The sequence below is a fragment of the Lontra canadensis genome, unplaced genomic scaffold (genome assembly GCF_010015895.1).
Source record: "Lontra canadensis isolate GAN:19392208 unplaced genomic scaffold, GSC_riverotter_1.0 scaffold16, whole genome shotgun sequence".
In the NCBI taxonomy this organism is placed as follows: domain Eukaryota; kingdom Metazoa; phylum Chordata; class Mammalia; order Carnivora; family Mustelidae; genus Lontra; species Lontra canadensis.
In genome coordinates this window covers 19,241,002-19,266,686 of record NW_022631010.1, presented here as the reverse complement: position 1 = coordinate 19,266,686, position 25,685 = coordinate 19,241,002, and the positions used below count along the sequence as shown (strand labels likewise).

Genomic DNA, 25,685 nt, shown 5'->3' with positions numbered 1-25,685 from the left:
GAGCACCCTCCTTGCCACGGGTTCTGAAAGAGCTTGCTGGATACCAGTTTGGCAATAGTTTTCCTTCATTTAGCTGATTGTATTATTGAAGTAAAATAGCCAGAGAATCCGGAGAGGATAATACGATGATTTTCACAAAGAAAGAAAGATCTGTGTGTCCCTGCTTGGTCCTGAGCTCTCCTAAGGATGTTATTTGTGGACTGTGTGTGTTTATCATCTGGGGCCCATGGTTGCTTTAGAAATGTCCATCACAGTTCACTGGCCCTGACCCTCCACAGGCTCCCATACCCACTTTTGCCTCCACGGGCACCTGGGATTGGGTGGAGAGACACATGTTAGTCCACCCTCTGCCCCGAGATGGAAACATACTTAGCCTCTAAAGCCAGTGCAAACACTCCAGCTGCCTCAGGTGCAGCTGCGGATGTCCCAGAATGCCTCAGGGTGCAGTTGCCATACAAATCTGTAGTCGCCTGAAAGGGAAGATGTTCAGTAATGAGTGAAGAGGTCACTCTACTTCGAATCCCCTAACAATATGAAGCAGAGGATTATCTGTTTCTTTGATTTAAACTCTGCCTCGTTCTGAAGAAGATTAAGATAAAGGTAACAATAGGCTTAGCATCCATCTGTCTATCTTGCCACATATTTTATTTGAGCTTCCTAGTAGCCCATTCAAAAAGGGACAATCAGTTATAGTTATTAGTGTTCACAAGATAAAAAGAAGTCAAATGTTTCAAGACAAGCATATTTACAGTTATTCCAGAAACTAGAGAGACATTTATTTCTGGGATTCTGAAAGGAAAACCCCTATAGGTGGAAAGTGACAAGTCGGTACTACCACCAAATCCATGCAATGGGGAGGACTTTTGCACTGGGATTGGTTTGGAAAACCCAGATGCCATTGCATCATTTTTTTCCGTTCACAAACAAAAGGGTGTCCTTCCCAAAGATGGAAGAATAAACATGCTCAGCTGAAGTTTGCCTAGAAGGACAGGCCATTAAAAAGAGAATGTTTCTCTATATCTTATGAAGAGATGCTGGGATTCAGGAAGCCAAGATAGCAGATGTGTGAGAAATTGCTTCCACAGTTCTTAAGTGGGGAGACTGATCAAACAGGTTTTAAAGGGTTTTCACAAAGAGAAAAAAAAAGCCCTCATTTTTCAATGGGCCGGGGTGAAAGCAAGGGTTTTCATTATGATCACCTTTAAGCTACAGGAGTTCTCCTTCCTCTGTTTGTCTGTAGAATCCTCATATGGGCCTATTATTTTGAAGGACAAAGTACTAGGGAGGTTTAAGACAACTATTGGGGAAAATTACAATATTCAGGTAGAAGTCAAGGCCCTTCCCCAATCCAAGCAGAGAGTCATAGATAAGGTTGAGGACAAAGTGACACCCTTGGGGTAGGGAGTGACACTTTCTAGGGGGAGGTATGAAGCATCACAAGCACAACAGTATTGGGGTTTCCCTCGCTTTGTTTCTGCTTTGCTCTTTTCCCTTTCTGTCCATAGAGTTCCCCCAAGTTAGGAGAGGCTGAAGCCTCCTGCTTGGGAGGAGGAGGGACACTCGCTGTTCTCACCAAGACCAAAGAGAGAGCCAGGTCAAGTCTGTGTCCCTTCCGGGTAAAGAGACATCCTGGCTCACACGAGAGCCAGGCCAGCTTGCCAAGGCAGAGCCCAGGCAGGAATTTGGGACTGGAATTCTGGTTGGTAATCATGATTGTGTTCTGAGCTCCTTTCCTCCCTTGGGGGACCCCAGTGGAGGTAGGTGGCCAGTCGAGCTGTAGCTAAGCAGGACTACGGAACAAGCTCCCAAATTCCAGGCTGGAAGTTCTACGGAAAGGGTGATATGTGAGTGAACTACCCAGAGAGAGGAAGAGATCCAAAAAAATTCGTTATGTTCTCTAGATAAATATTTTAAGGGGACTTGGAAAATTCACCATATTACCAAGATGCCCAGGAAGGGAGTGCCGCTCAGAAAAATGCAATAAATAATCCAAGTCTGGGATTTTTAAACTTTTTGTTTCCTCAATCATGGATATATTTTAAAATATGGTGAAAACCACTACTGTTGCCTTGAAAAAATTCATGTGTGCACTGGAGGGCTTATGGACTTAGAGAAGTCCTCCAATGGAGGCTATTTTTTAATTGCTGTAATAAATGGATGGGTTCTTGGCTCAGATGGCACAACGGCCCAGTTGTTAATATTAGCTCTTTAAAGTGGTGTGCTGAGGCAACTTTTTGATCATTAGAGTTCACCACTTTTTGCAAGGCAAAACAATAAACAAGAAAGACAATCTATGGAAAATGAGCTGGAAAGAGATCACAATTATTGCTTCCAACTTGCACACCGCATGGCTCTACATTGGTAACAAAGCATTATCAGGCCTGGAAGACAATGGATCTCAAGAGCCTCCAAACAGGTGCAGACCCTTTGAGGGTAGGAGGGGAGAGCCCCTTCCTCTGGTGACGTCATCCAGTGGTAGCTCACGAAGTCACCCAGCGTCTGCATGGCGTCAGGCAGCACGGGTGCACTCCACTGCCTCCCCATGGGTGGGGACCACACTCACCACGCCGGCCTCGGGGTTCCTCTTCCTGCCGTTGCTGAAGGTGGAGGCCAAGGTGGAGGAACAGCTCTCGTCATACAGGGCGGTCCTGCCGTCATTGATGGCCGAGTTGATGGAGATGGTCCACATGCTGGAGGCGTAGCCGTCACAGTTGCAGTCGTCGTAGCTGCCACCGTCCCCGGAGGCCCACACGTAGATGCTGCCTTTGCCGCCTCGGCCCTGGGGTTGCGGGGTGGGGGGGGGGGGGGGCGCAGGGAGAGAGGCCACCAGGTTCCGCGCGCGCCTGCCCCGGGGCTGCCAGGGTCCTGGCCCAAGGAGGCGGCGGCTCCCGAGGGAGCTCAGGTACCAGCCTTCCTCAGCAGCTCGGTGTGATTCTGTCCCTCTGAAAAGCCATGCTGCTGCCCCTGAGGTCTTGAGCATTCTCGTTCTTGTGTCGGGAAGTTACCCTAATTTACTGTTTGAGGTGGGGGTCACCTCACCTCACCTTAAAATTTACAAGTAACCTTCTTTTAAAAAGCTGTACTTTTTACTCTGGTGAAAAAAACCAGAGTATATTGAAAAGAAAATTAAAGAAAAACCCTTCCTACTTGTAATCATTATTCCTCAATTCCTATTCCTCCTTTCAGACACTTTTCAGCAAAAACGTAAATGTACATATATGTTTATACTTAGCTCTGTAAGAGGTCAAAGATATTTATATATTTTTGATTTTATATATCGCTTATATATGCATTTACATATATATAGATGCACATTTTACTCCAAAATATAAAAATCTTGCAAATCATATGTATAGACATGCTCATGTGTGTATATATATATTTTTACCTGATTGGATCATACTAGAATTCTTTTGGGGGGTTGGGGTGGAGGGAGAGGGAGAAAGAGAATCCCAAGCAGGCTTCATGCCCAGTATGGAGCCCCACGTGGGACTCAACCTCATGACCTTGACATCATGACTTGGGTGGAAGTTAAAAGTCAGACTCGTAACTGACTGAGCCACCCAGGCGCCCCTAGAATTCCTTTAAGCACAGTAGTACATGACATTTTAACCTGTGTAAGGGAACACCAAATAGAGGAAGAAAGTTTAACATAAATAAAAATAACTTCAAATACATAATGATAGGCACAGTGATTACTGCCTATGCTAACTGGTTATGGATGGCAAGCTTAGTTACGAATACCTACGGTTCCCGTTGTTCTTCTGCTCAACCACATTCTTACTGCGTATGTTTTTCTTTTCCCGTTCTGACTTCTAGGACTATTCGTTTCATCTCCACAACCCAGAAGTGGCCCTTCCCTCGGGCTTCCTATGTTCTGACCCTGGGGGCAGTTGGGCAGGGGCTCCTCTTGTTCCCCTGCGGGCGAGGTGGGCACAGCAGGGCAGTGGTGTGGGAGGTGAGCACAGGTGGACAGCCTGGCCCAGGGTGGCTCTGTAACCCTCAAGGGCAAGAAGACACACTGCTGTGGCAGAAAAAGTCTGTCCCTGCATGGCCACCAGGGCACTATGGTCCTGACTCAGGGGCATCCTGGCAGAGATGCCAGACGGCTAGGAGATGACCAGATTACCTCCAAGATCTGTCTGCCAACTGACAGTGAGAAAAGACATTTCGATTGCTTCTAATAGGACTTGGAGTTAATTAGCCCGTGACTGACTTGAGTCGATACATCAACAAAGATTGATTCAGCCGCCAGCTGGGAACGGCCTGCTACGTCTTGGTCAGTCTATACTGGAAAACGCCATCGAAACCAGCTCTCAGAAACCAGGACAGAGAGGGAAGTTTACCATCCTGAGAGCTGGTACGGGATCGCTCTCTCAAACAGACTCACACTGGGCTCAACATCAAGCAGTGGCAGCCGATGAAAGCAAAACAGGTGTGAATTCGTGTGAATGGGCAAAGCCCACCAGTTGTGGAACTTCCCCCGACCCAAACCACAGTTGGGCTACTAGTGCGACAAAGAAACCTTTGCAAAAAGGAAATCAGCACCTTGTCACCGTGGTGTCGGGTGTGTGGGAGACAATTGTGACTCTCATTTGTCAGGCTTCTCTGTATTCATGCCTTCTTTACAATGTGACTTTGTAGTCCTGCCCTTGAATCTGGCTTCTCGTCTTTGCTTTGCTCGAGAGAAAGTGGTGGACAGTAGTGCTGTTGTCAGTTCCAAGCATAGGTCTCAAGAAGCTCTGTGCCTATCTCTTCTCTCTCAATTCTGTCGCACATGAAACAAACCTGTTAGCCTTCTAGTTGATGATAGAGCACAGTCAGATTCACTACCCCGGCAACACCCAGCAGACGTGAAGGAGGCCACCCCAGACGAGCCCATCTGTAGTTCACCCCCCAGGCTGACCACAGATGCATGTGTGAGACCAGCTTCGAGGAGCCGAGGCTGGCCCAGATTGGCAGAACAACCCAGCAGACCTAGAGACCCAGGAGTAGGATGTGAGTCGTGGTTACTTTAAACTATTGAGTTTTGGGGCAATTTGGCAAGCCGCTGGCTCACAGAGGGCAACTGTCAGCCTATTTCTTAAGAGTAAGCCGCAAACATTAGTTTTGCATTGTACTGTCAGACCTGCCCACAAGAATACTGGGGTTCCTAGGAATATTAAGCTTTGTTTTCCTAAGGGGTGTGTGTGTGTGTGTGTGTGTGTGTGTGTGTTTACATCAGGTAACAGTAGTTATATCCACGGTACTAGTGATTTGGTATCAGCACCAAATAGTCCCCAAATAGTCTGGGGACAGTCGCATGGGAAAAGGATATCTATAGAAGGACTAGAGGTGTGCTTCTCATAACCACATGGGATGGGTCTGTTATTGGCAAACCTCATTTTCCTGTAAAAATGATGCCCCAAGATCCACTTCTGCTCCTAGCTCCTACTGAACAGGAGCTGGGCAGAAACAGAGAAAGAACAACTAGGACCCATATTCCAACAATAATCAGTGGGACAATACCGTGGAAGAAACCAAGATGATAATCAGAAGCAGCACTACTAGGCCACTTCCTGCTCTAAGTACTTAGTACTAAGTACTAAGTAACATATTTAACTACACGTTAATCCTTACAGCAAGCCTACACGTGGCACCATTTATGTTAGCCACACAAAGGATAAAAAACATAGAAAGAAACTCACGAAATGAAAAAAAAAGGACAAAAAGAGCTAAGGACTAAATAAGACTTTGAAACTCTCTGGAGGGATACAGATGAAGATCTGACCCAATGGAAAGACACATCAACCTATCATGCTCTTGGATAGAAAGAAAGCATCCCAGAGATGTCCATTTTCCCCAAGTCAACTTATAAATTTAACATCCTATTATATGTACTGTATCAATCAAAATTCTGTCAGGCAAATATTGCCACACTGGGCAGTTCAACAGAGGGAATTTTATCCAGAGAACAGGTGGTCAAGGAGAACCAAAGCCCCGCTGGGGTGTGAGAGGCTCACCCAGAGACTCGGGAGGCAATGGCGTAGCAGTCTTCCCGGCAGGAGGGAGAGGGACCCGCGAGGGTGGGCTGTCTGCTGATATCCTCCCACCCTTGTTCCATAGTGCAGGTCAGACTTGCCCCGACCCTTTATTTACCGGAGTTCCCTTCTCCTGTCCTACTTTAATTTTTTTTTTTTAAGAAAGCAAGTGCATTTTGATGAAAAAAATACATGGTACAGCTTTACTTTGAATTCCGTCTTTGAACCAGGGGTCTCTTTGAACCAGAGTTTAGCGGGATTAGATTAATGTCTCTCAAAAGTTTTCATGAAATGAGTTTCTCACCTGGGGGGGATTTTGTGCTCCGACAGGACATGGGACACCACTGGGAGGCATTTTGGATGCTCATTGCTAGCATCTAGTAGGAAGATGTGTGTGCATGCACTATGAGCTTCTCATGGATAGAGGCCAAGGATGCTACTAAGCTTTTATGAGGCACCAGACAACCCCCCTACTACACCCACCCCCACACAAGGAACAACCATCCTGCCCAAAGTGTCAGCGGTGCCAAGGCTAACACTCTAACCTATTGGCAAAGGGCAGTTAGTTGGAACTTGTTTTTGTTTGTTTGTTTTTGTTTTTAAGATTTATTTATTTGAGAAAGAAAGAGACACAGATAGTGACAGAGATAGTGAGAGAGAGCATGGGCGGGGAGGAGAGGGAGAGGCAGGCTCTCACTGAGCAGGGAGCTTGATGTGGGGCTTAATCCCGGGACCCTGGGATCATGACTTGAGCCGGAGGCAGAGGCTTCACCCACTGAGCCACCCAGGTGTTCCTTGAACTTGCTCTTTTTTTTTTTTTCCTTTTTTTTTCCCATTTTTTTTAAATTTTATTTTTTATAAACATATATTTTTTCCCCAGGGGTACAGGTCTGTGAATCGCCAGGTTTACACACTTCACTGCACTCACCATAGCACATACCCTCCCCAATGTCCATAATAACCCCACCCCCCCAACCCCCCTCCCCCCAGCAACCCTCAGTTTGTTTTGTGAGATTAAGAGTCACTTATGGTTTATCTCCCTCCCAATCCCATCTTGCTTCATTTACTCTTCTCCTATCCCCTTAACCCCCATGTTGCATCTCCTCTCCCTCATATCAGGGAGATCATATGATAGTTGTCTTTCTCCGATTGACTTATTTCGCTAAGCATGATACCCTCTAGTTCCATCCACGTCAACGCAAATGGCAAGATTTCATTTCTTTTGATGGCTGCATAGTATTCCATTGTGTATATATACCACATCTTCTTTATCCATTCGTCTGTTGATGGACATCTAGGTTCTTTCCATAGTTTGGCTATTGTAGACATTGCTGCTATAAACATTCGGGTGCACGTGCCCCTTCGGATCACTACGTTTGTATCTTTAGGGTAAATACCCAGTAGTGCAATTGCTGGGTCATAGGGTAGTTCTATTTTCAACATTTTGAGGAACCTCCATGCTGTTTTCCAGAGTGGTTGCACCAGCTTGCATTCCCACCAATAGTGTAGGAGGGTTCCCCTTTCTCCGCATCCTCGCCAGCATCTGTCATTTCCTGACTTGTTAATTTTAGCCATTCTGACTGGTGTGAGGTGGTATCTCATTGTGGTTTTGATTTGTATTTCCCTGATGCCGAGTGATATGGAGCACTTTTTCATGTGTCTGTTGGCCATCTGGATGTCTTCTTTGCAGAAATGTCTGTTCCTGTCTTCTGCCCATTTCTTGATTGGATTATTTGTTCTTTGGGTGTTGAGTTTGCTAAGTTCTTTATAGATTCTGGACACTAGCCCTTTATCTGATATGTCGTTTGCAAATATCTTCTCCCATTCTGTCAGTTGTCTTTTGGTTTTGTGAACTGTTTCCTTTGCTGTGCAAAAGCTTTTGATCTTGATAAAATCCCAATAGTTCATTTTTGCCCTTGCTTCCCTTGCCTTTGGCGATGTCCCTAGGAAGATGTTGCTGCGGCTGAGGTCGAAGAGGTTGCTGCCTGTGTTCTCCTCAAGGATTTTGATGGATTCCTTTCTCACATTGAGGTCCTTCATCCATTTTGAGTCTATTTTCGTGGAACTTGCTCTTTTTAAGGGCATAGCCTAAAGCAGCCTCTCACAAGCCCTAAATTTCTTTTTTTATTATTATGTAATAAATTTGACATGTTACATTTTGTAAACTTAAGGTAGACAGTGTATTACTTAGATTTTTTTTTAAGATTTTATTTATTTATTTGACAGACAGAGATCACAAGTAGGCAGAGAGGCAGGCAGAGAGAGAGGAGGAAACAGGCTCCTGCTTAGCAGGGAGCCCAATTCGGGGCTTGATCCCAGGACTCTGGGATCATGAACTGAGCTGAAGGCAGAGGCTTTAACCCACTGAGCCACCCTGGTGCCCCTACTTGGATGTATTTATATACTATAATATGACTGCCATTGAAGCAAGATTGATCATATTCCTTCATTAGAGTGCCATGTAATTTCTGTATCCATTATACTGTACACTGGATCTCTATGGCTTCTTTGCTACTTGTTACAAGTTTGTACCCTTAAACACCATCAGTTTTAGGTCCCCCTCCCCTCCATCCCAGGGTCACCACCATTGTACTCTTTGTTTTTGTTTTTAACAGGTTTGACTCTTTTAGATTCTACACATAAGTGACATCATATGATACTTGCATTTCTCTGTCAGACTTCTCTCATTTTGCATAATGTGTTGTTGCAAATGCCAGGATAGCCTCCCTTTTCATGGCGAAATAATATTCCATTGTATACATAATCTACATTTTTTTTTTAAGTAGTCTCCAAGAGCTTGAACTCATGACGCTGAGCTCAAGACCTGACCTGAGATCAAGAGTCAGATGCTTAACTGACTGAGCCCCCAGGTGCCCTGGCATCCATAGCTTTTTTAATCCATTCATCCAGGGATGGACATTTGGGTTGTTTCCATATCTTGGCTATTGTGAACAATGCTATGATAAACATGCAACTGTCTTGTCAAAATCCGGTTTCCTCTTCTTTTAGATATAAACCCAGAGGTGGAATTGCTGGATTGCATGGTGAGAATCTATTTTAACTTTTTGAAGAACCACCATATCGTTTTCCATAGTGGTTGTACTAATTTGCATTCCTACCAACAGTGCACAAGTGCTCCCTTTTCTCCACATCCTTCTTAGCATTTTTCTTTTGTGTTCTTGATGCTAGCCATTCTAACAGGAGTGAGATAACATTTCATTGTGGCTCTGATTGTATCTCCCCAATGATTAGTGACCTTAAGCATCTTCTCATGTGCCTAGCGGCCATCTGTATATCCTCTATGGACAAATGACTATCTAGTTCTTCTATTTTTTTTTTTTTTAAGATTTTTATTATTTATTTATTTGACAGATCACAAGTAGGCAGAGAGGCAGGCAGAGAGAGAGAAGGGATTAAGCAGGCTCCCCACTGAGCAGAGAGCCCGATGCAGGGCTCGATCCCAGGACCCTGAGATCATGACCTGAGCCGAAGGCAGAGGCTTTAACCCACTGAGCCACCCAGGTGCCCCTAGTTCTTCTACTTTTAATAGAATTTGGTTTTTTATTAAGTTGTGTGAGTTCTTTGTATATTTTGGATCTTCACCCTTGATCTGATAAATAGTTTGCAAAAATTTACTCCCATTCTGTAGGTTGTTGTCCCACTTTGTTGTTTCTTTTGCTGTGCAGAAGTTTGGAGTTTGATGTAGTCCCATCTGTTGATTTTTTGCTTTTGTTGTTTTGTTTTTGTTTTTGCTTTTAGCATCATGTACAAAAAATCATTGCCAAGACCAATATTGATGAACTTCTTCCCTGTTTTCTTCTAGGAGTTTCATGGTATCAGGTCTTACATTTAAATCTTTGATCCATTTTAAGTTAATTTTTGTGAGTGGTGTGAGATAAAGGCTGGTTTCATTGTTTTGTATGTGTTTCTCCAGTTTTCCCAAAACCATTTGTTGAAGAGATGATCTTTCCCCAGGGTAATGTAGGCTTCCTTGTTGAGTATCAGTTGACCTTATATGCCAGCATTTAATTCTGGGTTGTCTATTCTGTCCCATTGGTCTATGTGTCTATTTTTGTGCCAGTACCATACTTTTTTTATTACTGTGTCTATGCAGTACTGTTTAAAATCAAGAAGTGTGATACCTCTAGCTTTGTTCTTTTTTCTGAGGATTGCTTTGGCTATTCAGGGCCTTTTGTAGTTTCACACAAACTTTAGGATTATTTCTTTGGTATTTTGATGGAGATTGTATTGAATCTCTAGATGGTTTTGAGTGGTATGACCGTTTTAACAATATTTATTCTTCTGATCCACAAACATGGGATGTCTTTCATTTGTGTCTTCAGTTTCTTTGAACAAAGTCTTGTAGAATTAATCGTATAGCTCTTTAACTTCCTTAAGTTTATTCCGAAGTATTTTATTGTTTTTGATGCTATTTTGATCGGGATAGTTTTATTTCTTTTTTTCCAGTGATTTGTCTTAGTGTAAAGGAATGCCACGGATTCTTTTTTTTTTTTTTTTTTTTTTTTAAGGTGCCACTGATTCTTGCAAGCTGATTTTGCAGTCCGTCACTTGACTGAAATCATTAATTCCAACAGTTTGGTGGCCTCTTTGGGATTTTCTCTAAAAACATCATATCATCCTCAAATAGCAAAAATTTTACATCTTCCTTCCTAATTTGGATACTTTTAATTTCTTTCTCTTACCCTAACTGTTGTAACTAAGACTTCTAATACTATATTAAATAGGTGACCTTGCCTTGTTCCTGATCTCAGAGGAAATCTTTTCAAATTTTCTCCATTGAATATAATGTTAGCTGTGGGGTTATTGTTTATGGCCTTTATTGTGTTGGGGTATGTTCCTTCTATATCCAATTTATTAAGATTTTTTATCCTGAAATGATATTGTATTTTGTCAAAAGCTTTTCCAGTTATCTGTTGAGATATCATGTGGCTTTTATCTTCATGTTGTTGATGTGATGAATTACATTTATTGATTTGCATGTGTTGAACTACCCTTACATCCCAAGGGTAAATATCACTTGATCGTAGTGTATAATGCTTTTAATGTATTCTTGAATTCAATTTGCTAGTATTTTGTTGTGAATTTTTGCATCTATATTCATCAGGGATGTTGATCTAGAGTTTCTTTTCTTGTGGTATCCTTATCTGGTTTTGCTATCAAGATAATGCTGGCTTCCTAGGATGAGTTTGAAGGTGTTCCCTTTTCTCAATGTTTTGGAAGACTTTGAGGAGGATTAGTGCTAATTCCTCCTTAAATGTTCAGTGGAGTTAACCAGTGAAGTCATCTGGCCCTAGAGTTTTCCATGTTGGGAGTTTTCTCATCATTGACAATTTCTTAATTCATTACTGATCTGTTCAGGTTTTCTGTTTTTCTGATTCATTCTAGGTATGTTGTGTGTTACTATAAATTTATCCATTTGTACCAGGTTATGTAATTTGTTAGCATATATTTGTCTGTAGTAGTCTCTTATAAGTCTTTGTATTTCTGTAGTATCCATAGTAATGTGTCCTCTTTTACTTCAAGTTCTATTTGAGTCTTCTCTCTCTCTCTCTCTTTTTTTAGTCTAGCTAAGGAATTAGTCTAGCTGTCAATATTGTTTATCTTTTTAAAGTAATGGTTTTTAGTTCTGCTGATTCTTTCTGCTGTTTTTCTGGTCTTTGTTTCATTTATTTTTGCTTTTTTATTTCCTTTCTTCTGTTATCTTTGGGCTTGACTAGTTAGTTCCTCTTTTTTCCTAATTTCTTAATATGTGTTTATTGCTATAATCTTTCCTCTTAGAACTGTTTTTCCGCATCCCACAAAATTTGATATGAAGCATTTTCATTTTAATATGTCTCAACATAATTTGTCTTCCTTTTGATTTCTTCTTTGACTCATTGGTTATTTAGAAATGTGCTATTTATTTTCCACATATTTGAAGATCTACTCATTTTCTTCTGGTTGACTTCCAATTTCATGCCATTGTGGTCAGAGAAGATAGTTGATGTGATCTCAATCTTCAATTTTCTAAGATTAGTTTTGTGGTCTATCATATGATCTATCCTGGAGGATGTTCATGTTCACTTGAGAATGTGTATTCTGTTGTTGTTCTTTCTACTGTTTTTCTGGTCTTTGGAGACCAGAAAATGTCTCCTATATGTCTCTACATGTCTCCTAGGTCCATTTGTTCTACAGTGTGGTTCAACTCCAATGTGTCCTTGTAGATTTTCTGTCTGCACAATCTCTCCATTGTTGATAGTGGGATATTGAAGTCCCTTACTGTTATTGTACTATTGTATAGTTCTCCCTTGAGATTTTTTAGCATTTGCATAATATATTTTGGTGCTCAGATGTTGGAAGTGTATATATTTATAATTGCTATTATCTTCTTGATGAACAGAGGTTCCCTGACTTATGATGGTTTGACTTATGGTTTTTTGACTTTTTGATGGTGCAAAAATGATATTCATGGATAGAAACTATGCTTCAAATTTGAGTTTTTAATCTTTTCCCAGTCTAGTGCTATGCAGTACGATACTGTCTCCTGAGAGCAGGTAGCAATAGTGAGGTGCAGTTCCCAGTGGCAACGCAATCATGAAGGCCAACAACTGATATACTTACAGCCATTCTGTACCCATACAGTCATTTTGTTTTTCACTTTCAGTACAGTAGTCAAGAAATTACCTGAGATATTCAACCCTTTATTATAAAATAGGCTTTGTGTTAGATGATTTTGCCCAACTATGGGCTAATGTAAGTGTTGTTAGCACATTTAAGGTAGGCTAGGCTAAGCTATCATGTTTGGTAGGTTAGGTGTATTAAATGCATTTTCAACTTATATTTTTAACTCATGATGGGTTTATCAGGATGCAACCCTCTCATAAGTGCAGGAAGATTTGTACTGACTCTTTTATCATAATTATATAATGTCCCACTGTGTCCCTTGCTACCAATTTTGGCTTGAAGTCTCTTTTGTCTAATATAAATATGTCTACACCCACTTTCTTTTGGTTACCATTTCTTGGGGTAGCATCCTCTGCTCCTTCACTTTTGAGTCCGTGTTTGTCTTTGGAGCTGAGAAGAGTCGCCTGAAGGCAGCATACAGTTGGGTCTTTGTTTTAATCCATCCAGATGCTCTGTTCTTTTTGATTGGTGAGTTCAATCCATTTACATCTAAGGTGATTATTGATAGATGAAGACTTACTATTGTCAGTTTATCTTGTTTTCAGGTTGTTTTGAATCTCCATTATTTCTTTTTCTTTCGTTTATTTACTTTTTAGGTTGGTGGTTTTCTATGATAATTTGCTCAATGTCCCACCCTGTCAACCTTTTTAAGTGTTTTTATCTTTGCTTTAGATTTCATTTTGTAGTTCCCATGAGGTTTATGTAAAACATCTCATAGATAAAATAGTCCTTTTTCTGTTGACAGCAACTTATCTTCATTTGACTCTACAGGTTCTGGCATTTTCCTCCTTCCCTTTTATGCTTTTGTTGTCACAAATTAGCTCCTTTTATGCTGTGAGTTTGTTGCCAAATTGTGGTAGCTATGTTTATTTTTAATGCTTTTCTCTTTTAAACTTTATGTTACAATCATTTAATACTCTAGTCTAAAAGAGGGCTATAATTTTTACTTTATCCATCATTTTAGTAAAAATTGGGGGTATTTTTGTCTTTTCATTTTAGGTAGAAGAGCTGCTTTCAACATTTTTAAAATTTTTTTTATGGTAGGTTAATAAAATTAAATAAATAATTTAATATGATAAAATAAATAATATGATAAAATAATAAAATAATTTAATATATAAAATGATTCTTTTATGGTAGGTTAATTTAAAAAAATAGTTTTTTTAAATGGTAGGTTCAGTGGTGGTGAACTCCCTCAGCTATGTGTTTGCTTTTTTCCTTCATTTGGGAGGGTCAATTTAATGGATAAAGTATTCTTGGCTAGAAATTTTTATCTTTCAATACTTTGAATATGACATTTCACTCTCTCCTGGCCTGTAGAGTTTCTGTTGAAGAAATGTGCTGATAATCTAATAGGGGTTCCTTTGTAGGTTACATTCTTCTCCCAACCCTGGCTGCCTTAACAGTCTTTCTTGATCATCAATTTTTGACAGCTTCATGATAATATGTCTTGAAGAGGGTCTTCCAGCATTCAGATAGTTAAGGTGATGTATTAGCTTTGTGGACCTATTAGCTTTGGCTAGTTCTTTCCGCAGGTTTGGGAAATTTTCAGCTACTGTTTCTTTAAATAACCCTCCTGTCTCCCTCTCCTTCTCTTCTTCTGATATACCCATTATTCTTATGTTTGTCCCCCTAGGAGAGTCTGATAGCTTTTTCTTTGCTTCTTAAAAATCTTAGTTCTCTCTCTTCTTCCACCTGAATCATTTCTAGATTCTGATTTTTCCAGCTCACCTATTTTCTCTTGTATCTGATCTGTACTATTTCCAGTACTTTCTAATGCATTCTTCATCTCATCTACTGAGCTCTACAGCTCCAGAATTTCAGTCTTCTTGCAAAAGTACTCCTTCTCTTTATTTTGTTCCTAAGTTCATTAAATTGCCTTTCTGAGTCTTCTTGGAGCTTGCTGAATGGTTTCCTAACAGCTACTTTGAGTTCTCTATCAGATCCTAATCTTCTCTGACTTGGAGATTGGTTGCTGGAGAACTGTTTTTTTCTTTTGGTGATACCTTCTTACTGTGATTTTTTTCATGGTGTTTGGTGAGATGTGCCTCTGCTGGCACATTCAAAGTAGTGAATACCTTTCTCATTTTGGTAAAGTTTTGTTTACTTTGATTTTAACAGTTCAAGAGGTTGGGAATTAAAGGTCTTTGTTTTGGTTTCCAGAAGGTGGCGATATAGCACAGATTTCCCACCTCACCTCCTCCTTTCTTCCCTAAGGGCTTTACGGCTGTATTTGGGAGCACACACTTTCCACCCTCAACCTGCTCTTCTGGAGGGATCACTGAAGCTGTCACAGTTATTTGGGCAGGGGGGTCATCATCGGCGCTGAGGTTGTCAGGGTCTCTGGGACCGCTGCCGGGTGTGCTGGGGTCACGGGTGCTGCTGCTGTCCCGGGTTGCTGTGGTTATCTTGGTCTCTGGGGCCACTGCCACTGCCAGGGTTACTGGGGTTACAGGCACCACTGCTGGTGCTCTCTGTGTTCTGCTGCAATGCTCTTGACTTTGTGTCCTCCACAAGGTCCAATCCACCCACCTTCAGGTATACAGATGTTAGATTCTCTCTGGAGTCCTGGTGTGCTGTGCAGAGGGGCCCTTATTGGGCTATGGATGCCCTACTTATAAATCAAAGGGCAGAAACAAAGGGATTGACTCACGCTGCCATGATGCTGACATCACTCCCCGCCTTGCAAATGCCGTAAAAGTTCATGCAGATTTTGTATTTTGTTCATAATATAAAAATAATGTCTCAAATTGCTTACCGTCAGCTAAAGTAAAGTTCTAGCCAGAGACTGGTGCTGTAGCTCTATGTGCCCCCGCCCAGCACATCACCAGCCCTAGGAGGTGAAAACCCCACTTTGAGAAGAATGGGGTCAAAGCGAGTCAGTCCCTCTTGCTCACACCAATGTGTAGTGATCTGGGCAAATGACCAGACCAGGCTCCCACCCACTGGTATTACCTGCTTGCAGATACCAGGGAGGCAAGCCTCTTCCTAAACACTTGGTTGTACTAATTTTTTATTTCCAGTCACCTGGACATCTTAATACAACACTGACATACTTTTAAAAAAAGTTATTGCATTTTTATTGCAAAAATCATGTTTATTATAGAGCAATTGAAATCTAGACCCTGAAGAGGAAAATAAAAATCCTTTATAATCTCCCACGAATAGAAAATCCTTGGTGATATTTTGTGGATCCCTGCCAGTTTAATATACAAATGTGAAGTATAAGGATAGATTAAAGAATGAAATTAGGATCATAAAATATATCCATTTTTGTGGCCCTGCTTCAAATGTATTTTTACTATAATATAATAGCAAAACATTTCCTGATATAATTAAATATTCCTCTATGTTGTAATTTTTGCTAGTTGTATTAAATAACCATTCCATAATTTATTTACTCTTTCTCTTAGACATACATGGAAGGCTGCTTCTAAGTTTTAAAGTTCTGAATGAACATCATTTTATATATGTCTTTGCATTTCTCTTTATTTCCTTAAGCACATTTCCATTTTTTAAAAAATATTTTGTTTATTTATTTAAGAAAGAGAGAGAGTACAATGAGAGTGGGAGGAAGGGCAGAAGGGGAAGGAGAGGGAGAGAATCTCCACCAGACTGCACTGAACACAGAGTCTGATAGTGGGGCTTGATCTCAGAACCTCAAGATCATGACCTGATCCCAAACCAAGAGTCCAGTGCTCAACCGATTGAGCCACCCAGGTGTCCTAGGCAGACTTTCTAAAAGAATTTAGGGTAAAAGGAATGACTGTTCAAAGATTCTTGATCCATACTCCCATGCTACTACTCTTTATAAAGCTTGTTAACAATTTATTTTTTTTTATCAGCAATGTATAAGAATTCCACAATATTTAGAATCATACAATTTCAAAAATAATTTTGCCAATTTTGTGGGCAAAATGGTACCTTGTTGTTCGAGTTATGTATTTTTCCACGGCCAGTTGAGTTTCTTTTTGCATCCTTATTGCTCATTTGTATTGTTGCTTTATAATAGCTTAACAAAGCACCAAGCCTCAAAGATAATATCCTTTGCCTTTTTTTCTTTCATCTTCTTTTTACTGATTTGTTAGAGCTCTTTCTATATTAAAGACTTTAGCCAAATTTTTGTCATTTATATTACATATGTATTTATTTAATATGTATTTATTTAATCTTCTATTAAATTAAACATATATTGTGTTTTGACTTGCAGAAAATTTCCCACTATATTGCATAAGCTAATTATTTTTTGCAAATACATATTTTAACTATGAAACAATGTACTGACTTACAGTTATTGCCTTTCTGCGCTCACAGTTTGTTGAACAATTTTACTCAAGCTGGTCACAAACATCTTTGACATTGTGTTTGTCCTCACTAGATCCCTGGTTACCTTTTGAGTCACCTAGCAGCTCTTCTGGACTCATTGTAGTAGTCATTGGTGCTATATGACTTATATTTCTAGCTGTCCACTGTCTGGGTCCCTGATCCCCTTGTGGTTGGGTGGGGTCTTGTAAGCCAATTTAATCAATGAGTTTTGAGTGGGAGTGGCTGATACATAGTGTCATTTCTAGGCTGAACTGTTTACTAGTCAGTTCCAGTGGCTGTAGAACACCCTCTTTCCCTCTGCACAGTGCCTAGCAATGTCCCAGATGTCCCCTCTGTTCCCCGAGAAACTGATAAGCAGAGCCCCCTAGTGGCCATGGCGATGTGTAGCGGAATGAGAAATCAACTCCTGTGGTTTGAAGCCTCTGAGCTTTTGGAGCTCTTTGTTACCACAGCTTAATGTAGCTTCTCCTGACTGATACAGTTCATCATGTTCACTTCCATTTGCCTTCTAGCAGATATAGCATTGAAAGAAATCTCTGTGTAATGCAGTCCCTGGAATTTTTATCCCAAGCCACAAATAGCCATCTGTATAATATTAGAGCAGCTGCTGTTTTCATTCTTCCTGAAATGTGTATTCTTCCTCTTGACAACTTATCCACCTACTGAAATGCTTTTTATTTTGGGGGATGAATAAAATCTTTTCATCTGAAAAATGCTAAGCACAACGAAAGTAGAGTGAATACTATAATGAATCCCCATGGATCCATTGCCGAGTTTTAACAATGACCAGACTTGCAGAAATTTTGAAAGGTTATATGTAGTAATATTTATTACATATTTTGGTAAATATTTTCTCTTTGCTTTTATGCTTAGAGAGTCCCCCTCTGTCACAATATAAGTGATTAATTATATTCCCATACAGTATATTTCCCATAAAATATAATGGGAATTATATTCCCATTGGGTTGGGTTCATGATTTATCACTTCTACTCTTTTCTGTACTCAGTGCTGGAAGTGGTGGTGAATGCACAAAGGTCCTTAAATGGGGACAAAGGGTGAATGGTCCTCCTGTAAGGAGCTAGGCTTACTTTTAGAAAGCTACTGGATACACCTATAGGAGAAAGGGGCTAGGTCCAGTTTATGTTCCTCAAAACCAGACACTGAGACAAGGACCAGGGAGTAATAGTTAGTTTGGGGAGGGATGATCTCAGGAAGCATATGTTAGGGGCAGGGGAATGTGAAATGGGAAAGGGAGAAAAGCCAGCCAGGTGTGAGCTGATGAGCAGGTTCTCCCTGTGGGAGCTGGGGTCAGCGCCCCTGGAGAGCTCCTGTGAACTGGCCACCAGGACAGTGCAGCTGGGCAATTGCCCCTGGATCACGGAGTCTGCTTTGTGTCCCCGTCAGGTTCCACAGGAGTTCAAGACTGCCCTGGGGGTGTCACAAGTTCCAGAAAAGCCAAACAGAGGGTGGTACATTGCCCTTGGTTCTGATTAAATCCTTTACTCAAGGCCATGTTTAATGGTGCCTACTATTGTTGCCTCTAATTATTACCTATTTTGCCACATCTAGGCTTTGTAGGGAAGACTCTTATGCAATCCTATCTCATTTCTAGAAGGATCCAAACACACCATGATTAGCCTTTCTGATGTCACTGGAGTTGGTGAAGGGTTAACATTCATGTCAATCCCTCAAGCTGGTTGGGGTTTTCTCTGGGTTCAGGTAAGTCACTTCCATGAATAAAGCTACAGGGGAGTGACTGAGTGTTGGTGATTTGCCCAGGAAGTGGGACTTTCAGTGCTAAAAATGGGAAACCATCATGGTTGGCCATCCCTTCTCAGGCTGGCCAGTACTTGAAAGGAATCACCCAAAAGCCACCAACCAGCCTTCCATTTCTCTTTATCACAAATGAATGGAGGGACTGTAACTGCAACCATCATTTCAGAGACTGGGTCGCAGACTCCACACTTTGGCAGCTCCTGCCCAACTGTGAACCTTTGCTTGGTTTCAGAGCATAAATCAGGGCTCATGGATTGTTCCTGAGAGTTCCTTGGCAGGAGGCATCCATTGCCTGCCAGAGGCCCCTGCACTCACTTCCACCATGTCAGACGCACTGCTCTGATTAAATTCCAGGGGGCTGCACTAGGGCTTTGCTCCGCCAATGCCCAGTTCATCCCTGTCTCCCTGGGCAGCCCTCCACCTCCCTGGCCTGCATGGGGCCCTTCAAGCCACCATTTTGCAAATGATCCCTCTTTTGTACTTTCCAGCCCAAAGAGCTAGGATCTGTGCTTCTGCCCTGTGCAATCCCCCAGGGACTACCTGATTAACAATCAAAGCTCTGTCTCACTTGTGCTTCAGAGGACTTTCTGTAGTCTTGTCTTTAAATATTCCTGAGATGCTCCCTCCAGTAGCAACCCTGAACCATGATTAATCAGAGGCTGGGATATAGCCATCAGAGCCAACCATAGACGTACCACGGGTTGCCCTGGGTAGCTGCACTTCCTCAAGGTGTAGAAAGAAGGTCATGAATCAACTGTTACTTTCAAGGCCCTCTGGTGTCTAAATGCCTCTTCTGGTTGTCAGGGCAATGTGAGACCCTGTGGTCCCCCAACACGTGGGCTCTGTTACTCTACCAGTCTCTGCAAGGCCTGCATCATTCTGACCAGCAAACACATCACCCTACTGGTCCTTTATTACCCAGACAGCGAGGACTCTAAGCCCAGGATTAGGTTTTGTCAAACTGCACTCTGGAGATTGTAGCAGGTGGCAGTGGGCATAAGCCCACATTCCTTAACCCTTCTGTGCACTGGGGATTTCCAAATGCCAGCACAGGGCTCTCTTTGTAGAAGGGTTTTTTTTCCCAAGAGCCTGTTCTGCACACCTGCCCCTGGACCAAGAGTGCTGTGCCACTTAGGTTGACCATGACTTTTACCCCAGTTCCCTTACCACTGGCACGGATGACTCCAGTGCCTGTTCTGCGTGGTTTTCCAGTTTCCCAGTGGGATTAAGCTCCAGTTGTTCCCAGTGGTAGCTGGTTCGATGACACACTCTTCATTGGCCCCTTTCTTCCCTGTCATACCTCCCCCTTCATTATTGGTCCTCCCTTTAGTTCCCAAAGCAACTACATGAACTCAATTCTTGTCTTGGGGTCTGCTTTTATGGGATCCCAAACTAAGAAAGAAGTCAGTTATTGGATATCTCATAATTCAGGGGCCTATGACTATCACCTACTTCCCATATAAAATGTGAAAAATGCTTTTATTGTATGTAGACTATAAAAAGGAAAAAAACAAATAAAGGGAAAAAATTTCCTTTCTTTTTCTCTTCTTTGCTCCTTGCTGCCTCACTTAAGCATTCACTGAAGAAATATAGGAAATGCAAACTCAGATCTGTAAGGAGCCAGGTAGGTGATGTTTATGTGTGAAATAGAGGTCAGATAATTTGGGGTAGTAGGATCTGTGGCAAACAGTGCATCCCCCAAAAGATCCTTCAGCCTCCTTTTCCTCTTCCTCTTCCTTTATCATTGCTATGTCCGTCAAACAAAACGTATCCACAAGATGCTAAAATTCAAAGACAAGCACAAGACCTACCTTTGTGAGCTAGGTAATTATTTGCCTCCTTTGTTTCAGTGGAGACTACCTTTCCGAGGCAGACTTCCCTTTAGAGTAGACCAGATAACTGAGAGGAGCTCTTTGCTCATGTATAATACACCAACACTTACAAGATTCTATAATTCTGCCCAAAAAAATGTCACCTTGAAACAAGGAAAGAACCATTCCCACAGCTTGGGGGAAAGTCGAGTGAGAAATCATGTATTTTTCATCATACTCACTTCACTTTCTAAAATATTTACATGCTGTCATCTGAAGATAAGTCATAACAATTTTTCTTTTTAAGTTTTGGTGCAGTTGGCATGCTTTCCAGAACAATCACACTTGAAAGGGCCTTTCTAGTTGCAGCAGGGGAGGCTACAGATGGAGGAGAGAGACATATCCAGACTTGAGAGGTGGGGAGCAGTTCAGAAGTCCATGGAAAATGACAGCAGCCACTCGGGGATTTGCTGCATTGAATGCCATGTACATCGTAAATTCAGACCAAGGACAGATGTCACTTACATATCTCTCTTTTTGGCCTTGGGTGTCAAAAAATGCTTCTCAGTGGAAATCCCTGTCTGCTGGGGAAGGATGACATCTGCCAAGTGTTCCCCAGGGTACTGTCACCTGGTCCCGGGTCCTTGGATATGCAACCTTTTCTCTCCAGCCACACAGTGAACAACACAGTAACCAAACAAGTGGTTTGTGTATCAAAATTTCATCCTAAAACCTCCAAATTGTTGAGGCACTGAAATGGGGTGGCACCACCTCCTCCTACCCCTGCCCCCATCCTGTTGGTAAGCCCCCTCTGTAAATGGTACTGTGCCTTTGCAATGTCAGGGGACCTTGTGGCTCTCAGATGGGCTGAATGCTGCTGATGGCACACAGGAATTGTTGTAAGCTTCTCCTTTGAGGAACGATGTTAGAAAGCGAAGGAAGACTGCCTCTCAAGGTGTCAGATGTGACTAAGTTGTAAGTGGATCAATGCTCGGCTGTCTTAACTATCTGAAAGGGAGCCAGGTGACATCAAGGATAACTGAAAAAGTGACCATGCTGTTTCTGCACTGCTGGAATCTGGCCAAATCTCCATTCTAAGACTGGAAGGTGTATGGTTTTCTAGATGTGCTGTAACAAAGTGTGGGTGGTGTGGACCACAGAAATAGATTGTCTAGCTGTTCTGGAAAGTCAAAGTCAAGGTGTCAGCAGGGTTGGTTCCTTCTGAAGGCTGGGAGGGAGAATCTGTTCCATGACTCTCTCCAAGCTGCTGGGGGCTTCCTTGCCTTGTAGAGGCATCACCCCGATCTCTGCCTTTGTGTTCTCTGGGTGTTCTTCCCGTGTGTCTGTGTCCAAAGTTACCTTTTTAATACAGACACTAGTCATATCAGATTAGGGGACCACCTTGTTCCAGGATGACCTCATCTTAATTAATTACAACTGTAATGGCCCTATTTCCAAATCATGTCACATTCTGAGATGGGGGTTAGGATTTCAACATATGAATTTTGGTGGGGGGGAGAAGAATTCCACCCAAAAGACAGGAGAAGCTCATGGTGTTATATTTCTATTGAGACTTCTGAAAGAATTCAACCGTTCAGAGGAAACTTCCCCTCCAGAGCTCTATAAAGCCTGTGCAATGGTGACAACTGCCACTTGATGTTACCAGAACAGAAAAGAAAGAGGCTCTGTTAGCAGCCTTCTGACTGACCTCTGACCCTTCAAGTTCTAAACCTGTCCAAAGGACCTACATTTGTTAGTTTTGGAACCTACCAGAGAGAGAAGTGTCTCCCCTAATTTGGGGCCAAGATTCCCCTTCAAGCATGGGAGTGGTGGGGGAGATGGAGGCTGGAGTAGAGCCCGACAGGTTATGACAAACAAGGCTGCTGAGGGGGTCCTGTCTATGCAGACGTAGCATATGAACATAAGCCCCAAGGAAGAGGAACAGTGGATTCAGAGAGGGACACAAAAAGAGAGACAGGCACGAGAGAACAGCCAAGCCCTGTGCCCATGGGAGCTCCCATGGGAATCTCCATATGCTCTGTGGCCAGAATCCTGCAGCCATTTTGGATCCAGAACGTATGTCTGGTCCCAGCCTGGATGAGGTCCTGCTCGAATCCATCCCATTGATCTTGTCCCTCATTGTGTATCCCTATAAGAAACCCCTTAAGCTGAGCCACCTGAGCCCTTGCTCCTGCAGCTCAGAGAAACACCAGAGCATCCAGCTTGGTCATGAATCCCTTCCCCTTACCACCCAGATGAAGATGCACAGTGCCATTACTTCCAGAAAACAAGTCACCTCTACTGCCCTTTCCTAGTCATTGGGGGATTTTCAAAACCACATTATCTTGTGGTCTTAGTATCTTGGGGTTATGAGATATATATTCTAGAAATCATTTAGAGAAGCACCTCTCAAATGTAAGTGCAACCTTGTTAAAATGCAGACTCTGATACAACAGGTGGGCAGATGGGGCTGAGCTCTGTATCCCTGGCAAACTTCAGGTGGTCCAGTGGCTGCACAGTGAGGACCACTGATATGGACTATTTTACTGAAGAAGAAAGTGAGGTTTGGAGAACCTAAGTGACTTGTGTGAATTCCTGTGGCCAACACAGGATGGGATTGAGGTGAGAACTGGGATCTCTCAGCTGTCAAGCTCAGCTCTCTAATCTCATGCCAACTCTTAAAAAAAAAAAGTCCCTGCAACAGAGGCAGACCTCCCTTCATGCAACGCTAGCTGTCTAGTGAAGATGGAGATGGAGATGACAGGCCACAAGAGAGGTTGTGGATGATTCCATCATTCCAGGCCCCATGTGCTTCCTTACATGAGGAGACTGTGACAGCCCTGATTGGAAGAGAAATTGTGTTTGCAAAGACACAAAGGCATGGATCAGCCTAGAAAACTATTTGCAAAGATAGCTAGTGTGCTGGTTCGGGCCTGTGGGCCAAGGTTGGTGGAACCCTGCTCTAAAGGGTGGCACTTTGTTTGATTCACTGTTTATTATTGTTTAGGGTGCAGACTCTGTCGATTTTTGTCTAGTGAGATGGTTTAGTCCATTAAAACTAGGAATTGTGGAAGTAGGAAACAATTTGAGGATCCCAAAGTTAGACTTTTTACAGCTAAATTTAATGGAATCAAATGGAACTCATTTAATCAATTCTTTTACAAATTGTATACTTCCCAGTATTCATAGATTTGGATTCAATAGGAATACAAAAAAGGACATGGGAACAAGAGCTAAGGAATGATTTTAGAGGCCATGGCTGGTAGAGAGAGGGGGAGAAAATGGGATAGCAGAAAACTTAGCCTACAAAAACCTACATTGTTAGGCACAAATTTGATTCTGAGCTTCCTGGAAGTCAAGGGAAAGAGTGACCTCAATGAGATAATGTCTCAGAGAGGGTTCACTGGAAGCAGAGTCTGAAGTAGGGACTTGGCCTTACCAGGTGTACTGAGAACAAATACTCAGGGGGAAATCTGTCAAGGAGGGAGTGAAACAAGATAGGCAATGAAGGAACCCCAAACGACATGTTCTCAACTTAAGTTAAGCTTTGGCCTGATTCACTGGAGGTTCTGAGGTAATAAATGACGCTTCAGAGTAATCCCTGCTGGGAGCAAGCAGGCTGGTTTCTTCTACCCTGAATTAGTCATTGGTTATGGGCTGCTTCCTGGGGGTGTGTGTGGGCATAACCATCTGGATGAAAGTCTCCCATAGGCCAGGGTAATTCAATTCTCCAGGGAAAGGGAAGTCATGAGTTATCAGCTGGGGGTGCACCCCAAGGCTGATAAAGGAGATGTAGGTGGGCACCACTGGCGTTCACTAGAGTTACAGATTTCTATGTGACTTTTAATCTTTCAACCAACAAATGTCACTCACATATTAACTCCATAACGATTGATTGAACAGCTGATCCATCATGTTTTCAAGTGTGAGGCCAATTTCTGAGGATTTTTTTTTCCCCAATTAAGAGCTCTTGGAAATATTTCTTCTTTATTATGTTCTTCAAGGATAGTTGGTGTGGAAAACATATTCTCTGACCTCAGGAAACGTATTGAAAAAGTTGGCTTCACTATTATCAAAAGATAAGTGTTGGCGAGGACGTGGAGAAAAGTGAATCCCTGTGCACTGTTGGTGGGAATGTCAATTGGTACAACCACTGAGGAAAAGAGTGTGCAGGAAAAGAGTTAAAAACAGAACTACCATATGACTCAGCAGTACTACTTCTGGGATAATCTGAAGGGAATGAAATTACTGTCTCTACGTATCTGCATCCCCAATTTCACTGCAGCATTATTCACACTACCCAAGACATGGAAACAACCAAATTGTCCATCAATAGATGAATGCATAAAGAAAATACGAGATACACACACACACGCACTCAGCCATAAAAAGAAGGAAATCCTACCATTTGTGACAACATGGACAGACCTAGAGGGCATTATGCTAAGTAAAATTAACCAGGCAGAGAAAAACAAATAACTTCATGGTATCACTTATCTGTAGACTCTTAAAAAAAGTCAAACTCATAGAAACAGGGAGTTACCAGGGCCTGGGGCCTGAGGGGTGAAGCGGACTGGGGTGACCATACCTAGGTCAAATGGTATAAGCTTCCAGTTTTAAGATGAGTAAGTTGTGGGATTTAACAGTGACAACAGTTAAAAATAAAACAAAACACAATGTTGACATTTTGTAACACTTTAAAACAACAACAAAATAGCCTTCAGTTGCCCACTCAAATTTTCTTCAATATTTTTACCTTTCCAAGCTACTGTTGAGTTTGGGGTGTTTCGTACACACACCTCTTAGTGATATAAATGTACAAGTAATAAGTTCATGTATATTTCACATAGACCTTAAATAACTTAAACAGAACAAATGCATTTTGTAGTTCATTTATAATGGTGCTAATTTATATATCCAAACATGATTATAACCATTCCATCCATTTGAGATCGGTCAAAATCCAAGAAGAAAACTTTCTAAAAATTCCTAAAATGCACTTCCAAAAGTCCATCCACTAAACGTGACATACTTGTCTTTCCTTCACTTAGGACCTGACAACTCTTA

The 25,685-nt window shown here is 42.0% G+C and overlaps 1 protein-coding gene across 1 annotated transcript in view; it reads right to left on the bottom strand.

The window, feature by feature from the left end:
• PCSK2 (proprotein convertase subtilisin/kexin type 2) overlaps positions 1–25,685 on the bottom strand; it is a 256,536-nt gene that overhangs the window by 19,433 nt on the left and 211,418 nt on the right. The window contains exons 9-10 of the mRNA XM_032859225.1: positions 2,564–2,779; positions 370–470 (exon numbers count right to left, since the gene is read on the bottom strand). Of these exons, the coding sequence (XP_032715116.1) occupies positions 370–470; positions 2,564–2,779 (317 nt within the window). The remainder of the gene's footprint in view (positions 1–369; positions 471–2,563; positions 2,780–25,685) is intronic.